At 38.4% G+C, this 20,491-nt stretch overlaps 7 protein-coding genes across 7 annotated transcripts; 4 read left to right on the top strand and 3 right to left on the bottom strand. All coding sequences in view use genetic code 12, as the record gives it.

Moving 5' to 3' along the window:
* Window positions 1–505: 505 nt before the first annotated feature.
* Window positions 506–1,132, top strand: KGF56_000419 (uncharacterized protein; the record flags this gene model as incomplete). The annotated part of the gene is made up of 1 exon (XM_049325584.1): window positions 506–1,132. One exon carries the CDS (start codon window positions 506–508, stop codon window positions 1,130–1,132), a length of 627 nt encoding a protein of 208 aa, XP_049182559.1.
* Window positions 1,133–1,488: 356 nt separating this feature from the next.
* KGF56_000418 (uncharacterized protein) lies at window positions 1,489–4,395 on the bottom strand (the record flags this gene model as incomplete). Its single annotated transcript, XM_049325573.1, has 1 exon — window positions 1,489–4,395. The coding sequence occupies one exon, from the start codon at window positions 4,393–4,395 to the stop codon at window positions 1,489–1,491; it is 2,907 nt and encodes a 968-aa protein (XP_049182558.1).
* Window positions 4,396–4,952: 557 nt separating this feature from the next.
* Window positions 4,953–6,794, top strand: CEF1 (Cef1p; the record flags this gene model as incomplete). Its single annotated transcript, XM_049325562.1, has 1 exon — window positions 4,953–6,794. One exon carries the CDS (start codon window positions 4,953–4,955, stop codon window positions 6,792–6,794), a length of 1,842 nt encoding a protein of 613 aa, XP_049182557.1.
* Window positions 6,795–7,015: 221 nt separating this feature from the next.
* Window positions 7,016–9,388, top strand: RIM20 (Rim20p; the record flags this gene model as incomplete). Its single annotated transcript, XM_049325551.1, has 1 exon — window positions 7,016–9,388. One exon carries the CDS (start codon window positions 7,016–7,018, stop codon window positions 9,386–9,388), a length of 2,373 nt encoding a protein of 790 aa, XP_049182556.1.
* Window positions 9,389–9,968: 580 nt separating this feature from the next.
* Window positions 9,969–12,464, top strand: ZCF30 (Zcf30p; the record flags this gene model as incomplete). The annotated part of the gene is made up of 1 exon (XM_049325540.1): window positions 9,969–12,464. The coding sequence occupies one exon, from the start codon at window positions 9,969–9,971 to the stop codon at window positions 12,462–12,464; it is 2,496 nt and encodes an 831-aa protein (XP_049182555.1).
* A 93-nt stretch (window positions 12,465–12,557) lies between these two features.
* Window positions 12,558–14,831, bottom strand: KGF56_000414 (uncharacterized protein; the record flags this gene model as incomplete). Its single annotated transcript, XM_049325529.1, has 1 exon — window positions 12,558–14,831. One exon carries the CDS (start codon window positions 14,829–14,831, stop codon window positions 12,558–12,560), a length of 2,274 nt encoding a protein of 757 aa, XP_049182554.1.
* A 390-nt stretch (window positions 14,832–15,221) lies between these two features.
* Window positions 15,222–20,222, bottom strand: KGF56_000413 (tRNA dimethylallyltransferase; the record flags this gene model as incomplete). The annotated part of the gene is made up of 3 exons (XM_049325518.1): window positions 15,222–16,559; window positions 17,449–17,470; window positions 17,527–20,222. 3 exons carry the CDS (start codon window positions 20,220–20,222, stop codon window positions 15,222–15,224), a joined length of 4,056 nt encoding a protein of 1,351 aa, XP_049182553.1.
* Between the last annotated feature and the right edge of the window lie 269 nt (window positions 20,223–20,491).

Genomic DNA, 20,491 nt, shown 5'->3' with positions numbered 1-20,491 from the left:
GGCATACTCGTACACTCTGGTGGGCATACTCGCACACTCTGGTGGGCATACTCGCACACTCTGGTGAGCACCCTCTCGACTAGACTCGTTTCACTCGTCTAGTCTTTCTCTTTCTATCTACTCTTACTATCGACTGGACTCATTTCACTCGTCTAGTCTCTCTCTCTCTACTCTTACTATCGACTAGACTCGTTTCACTCGTCTAGTCTCTCTCTCTCTCTCTCTATCTACTCTTACTATCGACTGGACTCGTTTCACTCGTCTAGTCTCTCTCTCTCTCTCTCTACTCTTTCTATCGACTAGACTCGTTTCACTCGTCTAGTCTCACTCGTCTAGTCTCACTCGTCTAGTCTCTCTAGTCTCACCATGAAAATGACACATCTTTCAGATTCTTTTTCTTTTTTTTTTTTCTTTTATTTCCGCTTAAAGAAACAAGACATGAGATCATTTTAATTAAACAAGAGGAACCTTTATTATCTAATAGTAGTGGGAGTTTTATTGAGCCATGGTCAAATACACAGAAGAGCAATTATTTGAGATTCAAAATGATTCTAATTATGTTCCTCAATCACATATTCTTGCTGCGTTCAATGAGATGATTGAGCATGTTAGAGAACATGCTCATCAACAACAAGTTCAATATCAGCAACATCAACAACACCAACAACATCAAGGTCAAGGTCAAGGTCAAGGTCAAGGTCAAGGTACAGGACCAAATGCTGCTAAATGGAGAAATGGCGATACCTATATTGATCAACATGGTAACGAGAGAAGTTATCATCATATGAATAGGCGTAGAGGGTCTAGGTCGGCAGGCAATAGTGAGAAAAAACCTTTTCATAGAATTGTCAAAGATGAGGATGGATGGGAAACTTTCGCTGCTCCATCCTCTACTAGCAGCGGCGCCGGCGTTGGTGGTAATGCAAGGGCAAGTTTTGGTGGCGAAGACGCAAATGACGAGAAAAACAAGTTTAGAGAAGCTATTAATAGCACGGTTAAAGCAAGGCCAAATAATAAAAATTTAGGAAGTTCAAAAGCGGTTGATCCTAGAGAAATTGTTAGCGACAAACAAACTAGAACCTTTAACGCCTTTGAGGCATTAGAAGGGGACGATGATGGCGACAGCGAGTAAAAACCGACAGATGGACAATTGGAAGTTTGGATTCCACAAATTTCCATTTTTCTTTTCCTTTTCCTTTTCCTTTTCCTTTTCCTTTTTATATATGCAAGATAAAAGGAGGTGCAAAAGAGGGAGACGGGGTAGTAAAAGATGATGAGGAGGCGCAAACGTGGGAGAGGAGGCGCAAAAGAGGGAGAGGAGGAGTAAAAGGACAAGGATATGTATATATTAACTAATATCAACGGCTGTTTATAAAACTTCATCATAGTCTTTTTTTTTTTTGTTTTTTTTTTTGTATTATTTATCGTTTTCTTAAAATCATTTGATCCTCTATTTCTTTCTTTGGTATTCTATTGCAATTTTAATCTCTAGACAACAAATGCTGCTTCATCGTCACTCTCTAACCCTGCTAATATCGAATCAACATCGTGTGAAAGCAAATTCTTGTTCAAAATTGAATTATTGGAAATAGTCTGATCCATTTGCGTAGATGAAAAATGGGGGCCTCCTATTTTATTCACCAGCATTACTGATTTCAAATCAGCTACCCTTGGAGAATTAAAATTCTTTGAATTGTAAGTATAAGTGTAGATCGAGCTATCTGCATCTTCGGCAATCGCACTGCCACCGCAAATGTTGCTCAAGCTGGATGTCGTATAGTTATTTGCATGAGGCAAACCTCTTTCTTGGAAATGTTGACTATACTGCAAAATCTCAGAATGAATAGATCGGATATCGTTGGCAGTGCCCAATCCTAAACTTGTATAGAGGCCCTTTTCTGAATTAGTAGACGCAGCATCTGATGAGAATCCAGTAGGATTCACAAAGTCTGGTACAAAATGTTCAGATTCTTGGTGTTGCAGCTGCAGTTGTTGAAGCAGTTGTTGCTGTTGTTGGTCTAAATCATCAAGGATCGCATTGTTGGTGTTTCTTGATTCATTGTTGAATTGACTCATATGAGTACCAAGGTGAGACTTTACAATCTCAGTAGGTAATGGTTTTTGAGGATGAAGCCAAACAATGAGGAAATTGTTTCCACATGCAAACTCTTCAATATTTTCACTTTTGATACGAACTTTGATATTCTCACCATTAGCATCCTTGGGCAATACCCTCGTGCTCTTAATTGTCTCCAAGTCGGAAGAGCTTACATCTAAACCATATATCCATAATCTGTTTTGTTTCCTATATGCAATTGCATCAACAATGGTTTTGAATAATTTTGAATTCTTACAGTACCCATGCAAATCTTCCTCATACTGCTGATCTAGTGTCTTTAAGATATGGTACAATATAATGTGAGCAATGGTATCCTTATACTTTTGGCTTTGGGTAAATTCACTAGCTTTGTTCAATTTTAAGCCCCAATGGTGGAAAAACGGTATAAAATTGCTAACAAAATTCAACCCCAAAATGCTAACCATATCTTTTAATACTGTTATTAACAAGAGCACCAATTCGGTATTTGGAGCATCATAGCTATCAAAGAATTTGTCACTGTACATTAACAAATGTGAGATAAAGTTTTGTTGCTGGGTAATGTATTGATTTGCATTTGGCTCCATCAAATTCTTATCGCCCGCTCTCAAATCACTATTGCTGTTGTTGCTGCTGTAAAATTCAGGATTAGTTGAAGGGCTTGTACTTCCGGATTCCAATAGCGATTGGTTTCTAAGAACTTCGTATGAGGACCTCGGTGCTACTAACAACTCATTGTTCAAAAATTCGTCAACAACTTTAAGGTATTTAGCTTGAATGCTATTGATTTGCTGAGTAGTCAAAACTGTTTTTCTATCATCATCGAATTCGCTCTCTGGGGCTAACAAGCCCAAACTGATATCCCAATGCTCAAGATTCACATGGTTACGACTAATGGAGCTGGTGTTATTCTTAAGAATGCGGAAAATTTTGGAGATGTTATCCAACAATTGAATAATTAAATCATGAGCTCTTTCACCCGAAACCGTTGCAATATGATCGAAAAACGAGCTGTCCAATACAAAATCAATTTTTACCAATATTTCTTGTATAGAATCCGGGACCTGATCAAAGTAGTAAATGTGTGTTGAAACGTTGCAAATACAGTCTGAATATATGGTTATCAACGCATCAACCTCTTGTTTTGATAAATCGTTAGATTTCAAAATCAAGTCCGTTTGCAAGTTGAGCAATTGCTGGATTACATCTGATACGGATAAACCCACCATATTGACTCCAGAAGAAAGCAAGCCTAGTAAAAAGCGTGCATACTGTAATTGCAATTCGTAATTTGACTTACTTGGCCCTTCGACATTCATCCGATTCAAAGTAGAAAGCAAGGTAGACAAACTAACAAACCTCAATTGAATAGGGATCCAAGTTACACACAACTCTAATAAAACAATTCCCCAGTTTAAATCAAGGTGTGCTGAGTATACGTGCTGTACTACAGCTCTAGTTACTTCTGAAATTTGCACAGTAGTATTATTGTTGAAAAAGGATCTTAATGCGTCCATAGCCTCTTCGTTTATATCGGTTATAGTTAATGAGTCGTTATCGAAATCTTCGTCGATTTGCTTATTGATTTGAGTTTGAGATTTCTGCAGTTGGACTCTAGAAAGCTTTCTGCTGCCATCTGAAGATTCAACATTGATGTTCATTCTTACTCTTTGCAAAAGACTGCTTACATTGTTATTTTGCATAATGATTTGAACCAAATATGGCACAGACAAAGCAATGAATCTCTTTAGTGTGTTGCTGGTATAGCCCAAACAATTGGAAATATCCTTGATAGCCAACAATGAGATCATTTGCCATTCGTATTGATTTTGCAATGGTTGTTTTTCCTTGCCAAACGAGATCAAGGTTTGCGAAACCTCGGTAAAGTCATTGATAAATTCTTTATCGCCGCTAAATAAAGCCCCATCTAGTTTGTCACACAACACCCCATACGTTTTAACCACGGTTTTGCAAACGGCAAAGTCCTTTGTATCCAAACATATCTTCAAAATCTTGCAAACCTGACGAGCAAAAACATTCAAGTTTTCGCTACACTTGATAATCAACTCCTTGACGATTGCCAATGTCACTTGCAAGTTTCCCGACCTATTTCTAGCGGCATCATGGTGGGTTTTCTCGCGAAGGAAAATGATAACTTTTTCCAACTTGACCCGACGCGTTGAAGCATAGTATAAGAGGTAGCTTAGCTCTGAAGAATTTGGTTTTTTATCGACGGATTTCCCAGCTGGGTAACATTGAAGAATAAGCTTTTGATGCTTGTGGTGGAAAATGTTCATCTCGCCTTTGAAATGTACCGTTCCTTGATTTACCACCGCAAATTACCCAAATTACCCAAATTACCCAAATTACCCAAATTACCCAAATTACCCAAATTACCGCAAATTATTACTTGCCTATTGCCTATTGCCTATTGCTTATTGCCTATTACTTCTAGCTCAAACAACTAGACGCCTATTTACCAAAAAAAAAAAGTCGTCAAGACCAGCACTCTTTTAAATACCTCTTTCAACCACCCTCTCTTTCAAAAGCGGGGGCCTATAAATTTATACTTACTCCAATGTAATTCTGCAAACAGGGTCTATCGTATGGGCTCGTTTTTTTTTCAAAGTGACGAAATTTCAGTGGAGAAAACACATGGTAGCACATAATTTTTCAGAGCATCTGATTTTGTTAGTAATTCAATTAAATTTCCTAATTGGGTAATAATTTGATTAGATGAGAAGAAGGAGCATCATTGGATATACAGAGAGAGAGAGAGAGAGAGAGAGAGAGAGGGGAGCGGCTCATATAGGTTGATTAGAGATAAGACACAGGATTGTTGCTTGCAAAAGGGATGTCAGTTTATGTGAAAGGTGGCGCATGGACCAATATTGAAGATGAGATATTAAAAGCGGCGGTACAAAAGTATGGTATTAACCAATGGGCTAGGGTTTCTTCATTATTGCCCAAGAAGACAGATTTACAAGCTAAGGCGAGATGGAATGAGTGGCTAGACCCGACAATTAATAAGCTGAGCTGGAGTTTGAAGGAGGATAAGAGATTGCTAGAGTTGACCAAACTCTTGCCCAACCAATGGCGAACAATTGCCCTGGTGATTGGAAGAACTGCTACCCAGTGTATCGAAAGGTTTCAGAAATTACTAGATGAAGAAGCTGGCATCACAACGCAGGATTTGAGATTATCGGGCCCCGGAATCGAAACTTTGCCTGCAGTGGGAGAAGCTTTTGTTGCAAGTCTCTCTCACGAACCTCGCAGAGAAGAGGATTTGAATATTGCCCTAGAGGCTTTACCGGCAATAGCTGATGAAAATGAGTTGGAAGATGTCGATAGAGAAATGTTGGCCGAGGCAAGAGCGCGGTTGGCCAATACTCAGGGAAAGAAAGCCAAAAGAAAAGCAAGGGAAAGGATGTTGGAGGAAAGTAAAAGAATAGCCCTTTTACAGAAAAGAAGAGATATGAAGGCAGCAGGAATTAGTATTAGCTTGAAAACCAGAAATAATAAAAAGAACAAGAATAAGGAGTTTGACTACAATGTTAGCATTCCACATGAAATTGTTCCTGCTCAAGGTCCTTATGACATTACCAAAGAATTGAAAGAAAATGAAAAGGAAACAAATCAGTTCAAGCACCTTGTTGCAAAGAGGGGAATAAGCTTGAAAGAAGTTGACGATAAGATACGATCCCAACAAGAAAAGACTAAACAAAGTAAGAATCAAAAGAGGAAATTGCAACAAGAAGAAGAAGAAGAAGAAGAAGAATCTAAGACAACAGGTGAGGGATTAATACAGTTTAAAAAGAGGAAAGAATGTAGAGAAAAAGAAACTCTTGATATTGACACAAGTCAAAAGAAGGATAAAGAAGAAGCAGAGTTGCCTCTGCTTACAAGAAAACCCAACAAATCAATTTTACCATTTATCAAAGGGTTATTTGACAAACTTCCCGAGCCAAAACACCATAGAGGTGAACCAAAACTTGTTTTTGAAGGCACTGAAAATGAAGATGAGCTGTTGCTGCTTGTGCAGCAGCAGCAAACTGACCAGATGGACCAGATGGAGCAGTTAAAAGTACTAAGTCAGATAGACAAGGAAAAATTGAATAGACGCAGAACACAAGTTGTGCAACGTAACTTACCGATTCCACACCCTTACTCAATAAAAGAAAATAACCTGCCTTTGAATAGTAGAGAGGTGGACGTGGAAGCGCTTGTTGGTTTGGAAGTTTTGAATCTAGTTGGATCGGACTACAGGAAACACCAAAACCCCAAGTTTACCGCTCCCCTCGTTACCGAGTTGGATGAAGAGTTGTACAATGAAGTCAACCAACAAATTGACCAAGAGCTTTTAAACATCAAAAAGGAGGAAAAAGGTTTGGTTTGCAACTTTGAACTTGAAAAGAATGTCAAAGTGGCTGAAAATGTAATTGCGAAATTACACGAATTATACAACAGTTCAGAAGCATTGCAAAAACAGTTGATGAAATTTACAGATTATGAACACCAAAGAGACATGATTTTGAGCCAGATTGAAGAGAATTATCTTTTGCTAGTTACCGAAGATGAAAAGCTTAAATTAACTAGGTATCAAGCTATGGAAGAGGAAAAAGAGATGAAATTGGAAACACAACGACTAAATCATGAAGTCGATAGACTATATTCCAAAATCGATGCAAAGTGCTAATAGGTAATGGCCTTATAGATAATGGCCTTATAGATAATGGCCTCCTAGATAATGGCCTCCTAGATAATGGCCTTGTACATTATTCAATGTTTCTCTGTATATACATAGTTTACGATTTCGCAATCAATCAGATGGAAAAAACGTAAAGATAAAAAGGATAAAGTATAATATATTAACCAGAAGGTAAATACTCAAGGTGGAACCGAGACGGGGGAGGAGGCATGCATTCTAGTAATCTCTTATATGTGCCATTGAGAAACACTCAAGCACTTGACTTGGGCAAAGAGCTAAGTAATGCGATAGCGCTCAAGTTTTTCCAGCCGGCTTCATTATTTGAGCAAGATTTGAATTATTTAACATCGTTACGAGATAAAGTCACTGGAATAAGTAATGACGATTCGAGTTTATCGGCGTCAATTGTTCAACTAGAGTCGTTCCAATTAACCTTGTTTACATACCTTAGCTGCTTAAAGGAGTTGGATAAGAAGTTTTTCGACGGCTGCGTTGATTTCACATGGTTCCCCACGATTTACAGCAAGAGACTGACACCAGTTACGCTGGATTCTTTTCAATACGAAGAGTTGAATATAATATTTCAAATTGGGTGTATTTACTCGTTAATGGGATTCGGACAATCAAGACATTTAGATGAAGGACTTAAAAAATCGTGTCAATATTTCCAACTAGCAGCTGGGTCTTTTACAAAAGTGCAACAACAAGTAGATAGAATAGTGCAAACACCGGTAGAAAATAGACAGTTTGACCCGCCATTAGATTTTCAAAAGGAGACGATACAGTGCTTGAGTAATCTTATGCTTGCGCAAGCACAAGAGACGGTATGGCAAAAGGCCATTAATAACGACACCACCAAAGATTCAATCGTTGCTCGATTGTCATTTCAAACATTTGTTTTTTACTCTGAAGCTTTCAGGCTTGGACAATTATCCAGCTTTATCAGATTAGAGTGGATCAATCATATCGCTATAAAAAAATTTCACTTCTTGGCTGCGGCTCATCTCCGAAGTAGCATCGCTTCTCTAAATCTGTTCCAATATGGAGAGCAAGTGGCACATTTGAGAATTGCTCAACAAGCGATAGATAAAGCCGGAAAGTATAAGCGATACGTCAATCAGTTTGTTCTTGAAGATTTCCTGGGTCTATCAGAAACCATAGCCATCAAATTAAGAGTTGCTGAAAAGGACAATGATTTAATATATTTGAGGATAGTACCAAAAGAATCAGATTTGAAACCAATCGTTGGTGTTTCCATGGTCAAACCCATAGAACTGGACAAATTTGGAGACTTGTTGCCATCAGCACGCAATCCTCTATTTGCTGACTTGATACCTTATGTGATTATTAACTATGCTCAAGCCATGAGAGAGAGACAAGAAGATTTTGTGCAAAGCAAAATATATGATCCCTTACAAAGCTTAAATCTCCTAATGACAAAGTTCTTGGTTGAACGCGATATCGAATCAAATATTGACTCTTTAGAACAACCAGAAAATATCCCTGATTCCATAATTAACCACTCAAGAGAAATAATGGACCATGGCGGAATAAGTTCAATTGAATGGTCGTTTCTGGAGCTAAGCAAGTTAAATAAGGAATGCAGTCATCTTGTTGTCGAGTGTCAGAAACGCATAGACATATATCGTCAAGAAGATGAAATGATAAAACGCATGCATGGTCCAAGTGGAGACATTAGGCCAAATACAAGTAGTGACGCTTCAGATATTCTTATTGCCAAAGTCGATAAGATGAGAGAGTACTTGAAACAAGCAGAACTTGGAGATAAAACAATTATAGAAAAATACAACGGCATTGCACCTGTGTTGAAAGTATTTGTTGGTGGATATTCTTCCTTGAATAAGTTTATTCCAAATTCTAACTATGCAAAGTTGGATGAAAACTTGTCTCTTGTCATTTCTGAACTCAGAGATTGTGTATCAAAGTGGGAAACAATAAAGTCTGATAGATCTCAATTTATTATAAGGGTAGAGAAAAAGAACAGGGAAAATACGATATTGCCGAAACTTATTGAGGAATACAAGCAAAATAAAGAGAGTCTTTACGACAGCGAGGGGCAAATTAAATCTACCAATCTAGAGCTAATCTATGAAGCGCATCTCAAGATACTAGACCAAGATCTTGCTTATCTCCAGCAAACTAAGCAAGATCAACAGCAACTCGAGCATCAAATAGAAGCGTTAAACAGTAAATTTTTGGCACATTATCATACCTCAGTAAGTTCAACTCAATTGCAAAGACAACAGGCGTTACAGAGCTTAGATGCGGCATATGTAAAGTATCTAGAAATCATTTCCAACTTGGAAGAAGGCGTTAAATTCTATCACGATTTTATTAATAAGGGAACAAGATTGTTACACGAATTGGAAGAGTACCTTGGCAAAAGACGAATGGAGAGTAGAGAATTGGAAATGGCTTTAAGCAACCATCAGCAAAGAATAAAAGAGCAACAACAGAAAACCGCATTGCTGTCTCAAGCAGCAGTTAGACAAGAAATTGTTTCACCAAAAGGCCAAAAAACCAATATCTGGAATCCAGATTCAGGGATAAAATTTGACTGACACCCAACTGATTTAAGAATTTAACACTATCGAGTAGAGCGAGGTAGTATAACAAGCTACAAGGTAACACTATTGAACAGAGCGAGATAGTATAACAAGCTACAAGGTAACACTATTGAACAGAGCGAGATAGTGTTGTAACAAGCTACAGGGTAACACTATCTTGTTTTGCTCGATAGTGTTCTAACAAGCTACAAAGTGTCCGTGGCAGCTAGTCAGTGTGTAAACTATACTAATTATATATTACTATTTTTAATGGTGCACCACTATCTCGCTCTGCTCGATAGTGGGCAGCTATGCTCTTCTCGATAGTGGGCAGCTACGCTCTTCTCGATAGTGGGCAGCTACGCTCTGCTCGATAGTGTCCTTCCCAATACAACCCTTTGCTCCTTTCATCTTGGTGATATTTTGCACCCATTTTGCACCTTGTTCATCTCGCACGACTCTTTTGGAACATTTGTTAGAAAACACGAAGAGCTTATCATCAAGTTTATCAAGACAAGCCCTTACAGCAAGGGGTAAGAGCATTTGTGGGCGCAGCTACGTTGCTAGGGAGAAGGTTCTGGACTTGAAGAATAGTATGTCAAAAGAAAAGCGCACCAAGCCATGCTGCAACTGTAAGAAATCCAAAGTCAAGTGTGTTTATGAAGGTATATTACCGTGCCAACGATGTTTGAAAACAGGTCAAGCGGCAACATGCCACTTTGTCACTAAGCTCCCATCGCTAAAGCTTCCCTCATTAGTACCGAGCACTGTATCAAACATATCGTCACCAGCAGGGGCAGGGGTAGCAGCAGCAGCAGCTCCTCGTCCTCGTCCTCCACCACCACCACCACCACCACCACTGAAAACATTGGGTACGCCAAAACAGTATAATACTCTTCCCAGGATTCATTCAGCATTGATGTCTAATAGTATTCTACACCCGCCTTTATACCTGCAAGAGCAAACGGCACGTACTTCGCTTGTCCGAGCGATACCGTCTCAACTGCAATCGATTAATGAGGCAAGTAACGATCAGCACTGGAGGTCACAGATTGAAGAAAGAATGGACTCTTTTGACACCAAAATTGACAATTTGGTAGACTTTCTTAAATCCAATAGTGGATCTTCGCAAGGCGGTTTAATTGACTCGCTGAATATGTGTCAGAACTTTGAACAACAAGCCAAGTACAATAATCAATTTCGACTACCAGTTGTAAGTGGGGGGACAAGCCTGTCACTGTCTCACCCCAGCTCGGTTTCGCCAGAAATCATGCTACCTCCTCTACTCGACAACGAAACATCTAGGAAGCGACCTCTGCGGGAAGATATCAATATCTTCAATGCAAAAAGAGAACACACTTGCATTCACCAATTTCCAAAAGACTTTCGAGATGGCTTTTTGACAAAAAGAGAGGCCAGGGACTTGTTCAAGTTTTTTGAATCACACATCTCGCAACAGCTCTTTGGATTTGAAATTTCAAAATTTAGTGTAAATGATATATGGCATACTTGTCCTGTTTTGGTATGTGCTATATGCACAATAGCATCCATCCACCATTCTCGATTAGCAGCCAAATCGGAACAACTTCAAGTCTACTTGAGAGAATTGTGTGGCAGTCTATTTTTCCAAAATAGACCAAAATCAAAAACAGATGCTTATAATACAATTGTTGCCTTGATACTCTGCAGCTTTTGGTTATCAGATTCACAAATGTTCACTGGCTTAGCACTACAGCTTGCTAAAGAGTACGGATTGGATAAAGCAAACCATGGCAATAGCGTCAAGGGTAAAGAAGATTTGAAGTTGTGGTATTTGTTGTATGTGTTGGATGGACAACAAAGTATGGCGTTTCACAGGGAGCAGTTGGTTAATGGACAGGAATACTCGATCAAACACAGTAAAGACTTACTTACTCGCGGTGTCGATAAGGCTATAAAGGAGAATACAGTCTTGCAAATGGAACATAGAAAACCTGCCACAAACAAAGAGAATGCCGCTAGACCATCAAACTCACTAAACCCACTAAATCCACAATCACTAGAAGAAGAGAAGTACAAACATATGCTTGTCAAACAACAATTTACCGATTTGCAATTGGTTTCACAAGTTGAATATTATCAGGCTCTAAATGAAGTGTTTCGTGGTGATGCATGGGATCTATTGGTACCCGACTCTTTTGGAATCCCATCAAAGAGTAATCTTGAACTAGACAAATGGATGGTTTCGTGGACTGTCATGTTAGCTCCTGGTAATTATGGTGCAGTTTGGTCTTCCAAGAGTACGCTTATCTACTATAATTTTGCCAAAATGCATATCAACTCGTCAGCAGTCAGGCAGCTAACGTTTAACCCCGGTGAGGATGGTTCTTTTCCTAAACTCGAAAGTAGTATCAACTTTCAGGAGATTTTGGCAAAGGCTCCTACCACCACCACCACCACCATGGCCAAAAAGAGCAAGAAAACTGCTGATTTTGATTCCGATTCAGAAGATTCCGAGCTTTCAGAAGAGGAAAATGAGTTTATTTCAAATAAAGAGTTTTTGTCTCCCGATGAAGTTGCCATTAATGCCAATATTGCACTAAATGCTGCACACACTGTGATCAATTTAGTTATAACAGATAAAGATATTTTAGACAATTTGCGTTATGTTCCAGTACATATACATATCATGTTGTATTATGCTGTATTGCTTTTGATAAACCCACCATTGAGGTCTAATAATATTTCGATAGAATTCACTCCAGAGTCGTACTACGATAAAGTATTAGACAACTTAAAAGTAGTGAACATTTTGAAAAATAAAATATACAACAACTTGCCTACTGACTCAAAGTTTGGAGCACGACTACTAAAAAGAATAGAAGATCTGAAAACCGAAAAGCTTTCGACGATAAAGGAGTTTGTCAAAACAATGTCAAATTCCGAATCAAAACATCGCATGGAGAAGAAAATTGATTCGTTTGCTGACTCTAGCGAATCCATTGAGGAGATTTACGAGTATAATGAAAGCGGAGGCGACAGCAGCAGGTCTTCTACTCCCTTACCCGAAAAGATTAGTGCTTGGCCCGGCTCTCACCACGGACACCCATGAAATATTGAATATTGTATATTGCGCGTGTGTGTGTGTGTGTGTATATATATTGCATTTAATTCATCATAAATGATTATCTTGCTCTAACCAATCTCAAGTGCCTGACAAAAAAGAGTCTTTCAACAAATCCTCGGCACTAGATCTCTCGAGAGGATCCCAGACAAAGATTCTTTGTAAAAATTTTACAAATAGTGCCCTGCCGATCGAGGAGCCACATGTGGAATTGTTGATTGCCAAACACATCTCTAAATTTTTTGAATTTAACCTGACTTGTTTCTTGACAGTTGCGGTCGTTGTGGTAGTAACAACAGCAGCAGCAGCAGCAGCAGCAGCAGATGGAACGTTGTTGGTTAACGCTTTATAATTATTCAAGCAAGTCAAGTTAATCTTCCCATCAAGATCAAAAATTCTATAAAGTAATGCTTTTTTAACTTGTTTTGCATTTGGCAATTGTGGTTTACATCCATTTTCGATTCTCTTTGTGTTTTGTTGAAACAAGGATTTGGATAACTGTGATCTCAACCTTAATATAGTTGAAGATTTTGGCACCCCAAAAATTTCCAAAGTTAACCCAATTTGATCGATTTCATTTTTACCTGGTAGCAAGGGTACACCGGTGAATAATTCGGCAAGAACACAGCCAAACGACCAAATGTCAATTTTGTTGTCATATGCTGCACCAATGATTACCTCAGGTGCGCGGTAGAATCGTGATTGAATATATGTGAATGCCTTCTCATCGTCAAAACAAGCAGAGCCAAAATCGATTAGCTTGACTATAAGCTCCTGGCTTGTTGGATCTGATGGGAGTTTTAGCATGATATTTTCAGGCTTGAGGTCACAATGCAATATTTTCAAGCTATGGAGGAACGATAAACCATTGAGCATTTGTTTGGCAAACTGTCTCACTAAATCCGCAGAAAATCCTTGGAAATTAGTAATTTCAAGTAGTGAATATAGATTGAGCGATAATAGTTCTGTTGTTATACAAATGTGGCTTCTGAAATTGAAATGATTATAGAAATTGATAATGTTGGGGTGCCCGTTGCGCTCCTTAATATATTTCAATACCTTAATCTCATTAATGGACTGTATTGATGAATTGAAGTTGTTGTTTATAACTTTAATTGCCAAAAGGTTTTTCCCTACAAACTTGTGATCTTGAGCTAAAATCACCTTTCCGAACGAACCATTGCCAATACTTTCTATAACTTGGTATCGGTAATTGATATGGTCCTTGGGCATGACTTTGTAGTTCCCATCCCTATCATCAAAGCCAAAGTTATCTCCAAAACTTTTCATATTCACGTTTCTCGAGAAGTTCAATGGCACGTAATATAGATTGTTTTTGCGCATTAGTTCACCTCGTTCGTAAACATTTAAAGCTTGGAAAGATAGATCTTTGATTTCTAAAGGTGCTCGGTGAGAACTAGTTGGGGCCTCGGAAGTGATGATAGAATGAGCAAATAATCTGGGGTTGCGTTTGTATAGCAAGTTGTAAAGATGCAAAATTGAGTCTATTTTCGGCCGACTAGCTGACCTTCTTGATGTCTTGAGGGGCGCAACTTGTGTAGATATGTTATTCCCGGTTTGTTGCTGTTGTGAAGGTGTGTATAATCTATTAAATACATTAGCAGGCGGCAAATTTAAAGAAGGACGCTGGGTCACGATCCGCTTCGCTTTAGAAGGTGATAATTCATTGTCTTCCTCTTCTTCCTCCTTCTCCTTCTCCTTCTCCTTCTCCTTCTCCTTCTCCTTCTCCTTCTCCTTTTCCTTCTCCTTTTCCTTCTCCTTTTCCTTCTCCTTCTCCTTCTCCTTTTCCTTTTCCTTTCTAGTGGGCACATAACTAGCATTTCTCAAGGATTTATCGATAGTCGTCTCAATGGAGCCAGAGATATTTGTAATATCACAGGGTACCTTGGTGCTTGGAGTTGCGGCATTGAGCGATATGTGTCGCCTAGTTCGTAAATTATAGGATAATTGTCTGGAATATTCAAGTCTCTTTCTAGTCGATGATGTAGACGAAGTCGTCCTTGCGAGCGGACTGTTATAAGAATCGCATAAGAAAGGATTCAAGTTTTGCCGTTTCTGGATCGACGATGTTGTTTCTTTCATAAATGAAAATTGGTAAGTCTTTTTGGAATTAGATTGATCCGACATGGGACAAATATTGCAATTTTCAGTTCTATGAGATTTTATCGTACTTTTCGATGCAGGAGCTTGATCATAGAGCCGAACCGGCGTTTTTAGAGAGCTCTCACACAGCACCGGTTCATAATTTATGTCTGCATGTTGCCCATATATCTTCTTTCTTCTCGGTGACTTATTGATACTAATACGTGAAAACTGATCCTCAACTACCGTCATTTTCTGCAGAAAGAAACCGGGGAAACTTTGGAGTTTAATCCAGTACCTGAAAGGGACAAAAAACAACCAACTTAGACCACCTGTACTTACACCTCGATCTTCGTTTTCAAAGATAAAGCTCCACCCCTAATATCTGCAAACTGAAAAATCCCCTGAAACTAATAAGAAGAAATAGTAAACATATAACGCTACCATGTGTAGATATATAAGCTACCGAATGAATGCTAGGATAAGAGAGGCACCCCACTACAAAGGCGATAGGGGAGTGGAATCAAACTACAAGGCCAAAGGGATTGTTAAGTAGTAGTAGTAGTAGTAGTAATATTGTTACAGAGTCTTTTCTTTTAGAGCCCCATTTTCTTTTCTTTGAGAGCCCCATTTTCCTTTCATTTAGAGCCCCATTTTCCTTTCATTTAAAGCCCCATTTTCTTTTCTTAATCTAATCATCTCTTCAACATGTTTCTTTTTTTCCAAAGAGTGCAACTGTCTCCTATGTTTTCGACTATTGAGGTGCAAATTCCAGTTTTCTTCTCCCACGGCAACAAGGGGCCGACCGCTCTTGTCTTTGCATATGTCACACTGAAAGTGCTTCCAATTTGATTCGGCACCGAGTTTTTTATTACTTTTCAAGTGCTTTTCATCGTTTGACATTAAATGTTCAAGGTTCTGAGGCGCAACTGTCTCGATCTTCTTTGATCCGTAGTTTAGAAATTGTTTTGTTATTCGGATTCCATGATCGCGTACATTCTGATCCCATTGAGTCAAATCGGTAGCATCGAGAATGCAGAGCTTGCCGCCATTAATAAAGTCAAATTTGGCTTCTTTTTGGAGCTCCAAACTCAAGGTCTTTTGAATCCATTTCACTTGATACTTTGCATATTGTCGAGTTCGTGTTTTCATTCTCTCAACGCCATCATTGAAAGCAGAATCCAAAACCTTGACATCTGTGGACTCTGTTTCTAACCAGGGTAAAAACTCCTTGAATCCAATGACTTGGTAAATGCCCGACAGGCAATCGCACTTGGCGGCCTTGTAGCTCTGATAAAGAGCTTTGATTTCTTCAATGGCACCTGTTTGCATCATTGTGTCTACCCGAGCATCCAATCGTTTATACAATTCAGGCATATCGGAATATAACCAAAACACAATGGTATTGTACTTGAGAGAGCTTTCTTTCAACTCGTTCAATTTTTGCTCATGATAAATAATTGACGGCTTTACTCCCGTAGTAAACCATATCTCTAAAGCGCGTCGTAGTTTCCTGTGATCTTGCGGATGAAATTTACACGCTATAGTTGGATCAATACTTTGTAATGTCTGGAAAAGTGTATCTGTAGGTCCATCAAGAATATCGAGCTCCTGCTGTGACAATTCCCGCTCTTTTCTACCTTCCATGGTTTTATTTTTAAAAAGCAATGTTTGCAAGTAGTAATGTGTTCCGCCTACCACAATGGGGATCTTGTTTCGATTGTGAATATCATTAATCGCGTTTATTGCCTCGGTGTTGAACCGGTGGATGAAATATTCCTCTTTCCAGGAAACATAGTCAATCAAATGATGAGGAATCCCCTGTCTCTCCTTTACAGGATGCTTATTTGTAACTATATCAACACCTCTATAAACTTGCATCGAGTCTGCATTGATGATTTCTCCATTGATACATTTGGCTAACTCAATGCTAAATTGGGACTTCCCAACACCAGTTGTTCCAACAATGCTTATCAATGGCTTTTTGTAACTTTGATGTGTCATTCTGAAAATGTAATCAAGAAATGGCATCTACTGAGCATCTTAGGCCCTACAAATCACAAGTCACAAGAGGTGAAGAATCCCAAACCAGCGATGCCATCTGATAAAATGATTTCTTTTTTTTCTTTTTTCAATTAGATTTCCTAATCCGGAAATAAGCCGTAATTGAGTCAAAACGCTCAAGATGGCATTACCCTTGTACCCCATCAAAGAGGTATTGGGTGCTTCTTATTGGTTAGACTCTCTTTTACTATCGAGCAGCACTATCGAGAAACACTATCGAGAAACACTATCGAGCAGAGCGAGATAGTGTTGTAACAAGTTATAAAGTATTGCCTACTATCTCGCTCTGCTCGATAGTGTTGCAACAAGCTACTAAGTTTCGATGGCAGCTAGTCAGTGCTGCTCCACTATCTCGTTCTGCTCAATAGTGTCGATAGTGTCGATAGTGTCATCAAATGTCAAGTAGATACTTTACATATGAAACCTTCAACTCTAGGTGATTCGTGCTACATAAAAGTGCATTCAACAGTATTTGCTGTTTGCTCCTAGTATTTCAATGAGCTCTTAGCAGAGTCAAGTGGGAACCAAATTCTACCCTGTATGTGTTTTTCTCGAAAGCCAACTCCCTTGCATGGTGTAGTTTTGAATTACCATAGTAACATTGAAATCTCTAGGAATGAGAAGTTGTTTACATTGATGTTTTGCTTTCTTTATTTGTCTACCACTTACTCTCTACTCATTACACTCTGGCAGCTAGTGTTGCTCTACTATCGAGCAAAGCTATCGAGGAACGAGATAGGGAGTGAGGGAGTCTACTAGGTGACTCTACAGTTATAGTCTACCACCTACTTTCTACCCATTACACTCTGGCAGCTAGTGAAGCTCCACTATCTCGCTTCGCTTGATAGTAAAGGTCTACTTGTAATGAGCTTACCTTTTCCACATCAATTGCCGTAACGAGGACAAAACATTTGTGTTTGTGTTTTCAATTTCAATTTCATTTTCAGTTTCACCTCTAGCATTGTCCAAAACTTCATTATTACAAGTTAAAGTCTCTCTTATGGTACTACTATCCTCTTCCTGGTTTGACTTATCAAAGCACAAATTCACTCCAAATAAACTCAATATTAAGATTGCCAGGACTTTCAAAATATTCTTATATCTTGCTGGTTCTCGTCTATTTTTGTCACTCAAAATGTAATATTTCTGACCATTTTCAATTTTGCTTCCAACGACTTTCCAATCTTTTGACTTTAATTGATCAACGCTCCAATCGTAAGCTTCCTCTTGGCGTATTTTGCTGTCTTCTTGTAATTTGGCGTACTTGAGATACTTTTTCAATTTGTTCATGTCAAATACTTGCTCTTGAGTTTGACTTGGGGAACCATGAACAGCTTTTGACGACAAGGTTGTTCTTGATTCTTCATCTTCAGGGACTAGTTTCTTGGGCGTATCGGTCTTTCTCATAGGATCCGTCAGTTTTGTTCTACAAACATTTTTGAAATTTTCAGTTTTATCCTTAGCTTGATCTCTTGTTACTTTGTGCACCGACTCCTTAAGCACTAGTCTATCCAAAGCTTCCGTATTGTTCCCGTTAAAACTAAACAACTTTTCCAATCTCACTCTCAATCTTATAAACAAAAAAACGTTTGAAACAGGTGAACATGTTTCTTCTTTTTTACCATAAGAATCCATGAAATGAGTTTTGATCGCCTCGTCCAACACTGCTACAACTTTTTCAGCATCAACCTCTCCGAATGAACTAACACCCAACAATGATCTAAGGGTGATCAACTCCTCTTCAAAGTCGGATAATTGCAGTTCAATAGTTTGAACATTTTGGGCATTTTTCTCCTTCTTGTAGGTTTCAAATTTCTCAAATGCATCGCGATTTAGAATAACAGTATCGAGAATCTGCAAGCAACTGACATCATTGTTAATGCAAAACTCCTTCAATTTGATTCTAAACTTAAGGAAGCTATTTAAATTCACTTCTGAATACCTGTTGTTGAGGGTGAGTTCTCTCATAATCTCGTCGCATCTGTTCATCACTTTTTCCTTGTCATCAAAATTACCAACGATCTTCTTCAAAAATTGGATTTCATTTACATGTTCCTCAAAAGTCAACCAATCAGGTATTTGTTTATAGCTGCAGGACGACTCCTTTGTTTCGTGTTGTTTTTCGTTGGAATTGATTGCCCTTTTGTCACTTGTAGAAACACTATTGCAGTTCTGTTGTAGTATTTCTGGAATCTTTGAATTTGTAGGCAATAATTGATTATTCTCAGAAGCGGTTTGCTTATCTAAAGATGATACGGGATTCAACTTGTGCAAAAAATTCTCAAACTTGGTAAATGCATCTTGATTGACAATTACCGTATCGAGAACTTGCAAACAATCATCAGCATTATTTACTGTAAATTCTTTCAACTTTGACCTGAGTTTAAGAAAACTGTTTTCATTAATTTCCCCATCATACGCGTTTTCATGTTCTAAGATTTCTTCCATGAGCTCGTCAATCTTTTTCATCACTCTGTCCTTTTTGTCAAAATTACCACCAATTTTCGATTTCAAAAAGGTAATTTCATTGACGTGTCTTTCGAGATGCAACCAGTCTGGCATTTGTTTGTAACTATTGGTGGTTGTAGTATGTTTCTTTTCTGTTGGAGGTAAGGGAATCTTGTTGGTCAATTTGACATTATTGCCCTTTGTTATGATATCTAGTGCTGTGGTAAGCACGTCACTTTCAACTAATTTTGTCAATATGTCAATATCCAAGTCAAGTTGAAGAAGTATTTCACGCAATTGTTTATACCGAGAAGCCTTGATTGTGAGAATCAAGTACTCTTCATTCTTATCATGACTATTTTCCAATGTATTGTTCCAATCGGTAATTCTGTTTTTCATATATCCCAACAAGGATGTTAAATCGACAAACTTCAACTCGGCCAATTCTTTTAGTTCTGGGATGAAGCAATGCAAGTTGGCTTCAATAAAACGTGCTAGCAATATATACTGCAGAACCATCTGTAAGAACGAGTGTGAAAGAATGTAGGTAAACTTATCGTCCTTAGCAGCCTCTCCCATATACTCAATCATTGCATTCAATCTAGGTATTTTACTGTAATCGTCATTGATAACCGGTTCAGCTGAGTAGTAATTCCAAAAATCTTCAGCATACCGTTTCAAGTCATTGTACATAATACATTCCAAATTAACATTTTCGTATTTAATTTGAGTGAATCTTTGAAAATCGCAAAGTTCCGAGTAGAACTTACTTGAGTCAACGACATTATTCAAGAATCCTTTGCTTGATTTTGCCGTGTCAATCCAGTGTGATTTTTCCAAAATAAGCTTATGTTCAAATGGCGAAACAGAACCAATTGTATCTAAGGAGTTTTCCGAGTTTTCCTCTGGTTTACTCAATGAGCTGTAAACCAAATCACTCTCTTTTTTCTCCTCTTTGTTCTTCATTCTACTTGCTTTACAAACAAGAAACCTTGCTAAAATGGGCAGAGTTTGCATTTGCTTTTGCTGATCATGGTATTGCCAAATAGTTAGGGATAACGGGGATATAATTTGTGAATTTCCAGCCAACGCAGTTCTCAACAAACTTCTAGTACTTGATCTTGAAAACATTGTGGAAAAAAAAAGCCAAATAACGACTTACATCTACTCAATTCTACTTTGTTGTTCCAACCCTTATTCCCAATAAACTTGTTTCTAATATTCCTCAACTGTTTTTTGTGTTTTTTTTTTTTTTTTGTTGATCTTGCCGAGTTCGGGTATTGAGAAAATCTGTTTCAGATGGGTATTTATAGCTCACGCTTAACTCTGTAACGTTTTTGCAAGTTTCCAGATTAGCGAAATAGCCGTTTGGTAAAAGTAAACGGTTAATAGAAAAGCTG

The sequence above is a fragment of the Candida oxycetoniae genome (assembly GCF_023343755.2).
Source record: "Candida oxycetoniae strain CBS 10844 chromosome Unknown scaffold9, whole genome shotgun sequence".
Taxonomy (NCBI): domain Eukaryota; kingdom Fungi; phylum Ascomycota; class Pichiomycetes; order Serinales; family Debaryomycetaceae; genus Lodderomyces; species Lodderomyces oxycetoniae.
This window is presented reverse-complemented; position numbering and strand designations above follow the sequence as displayed.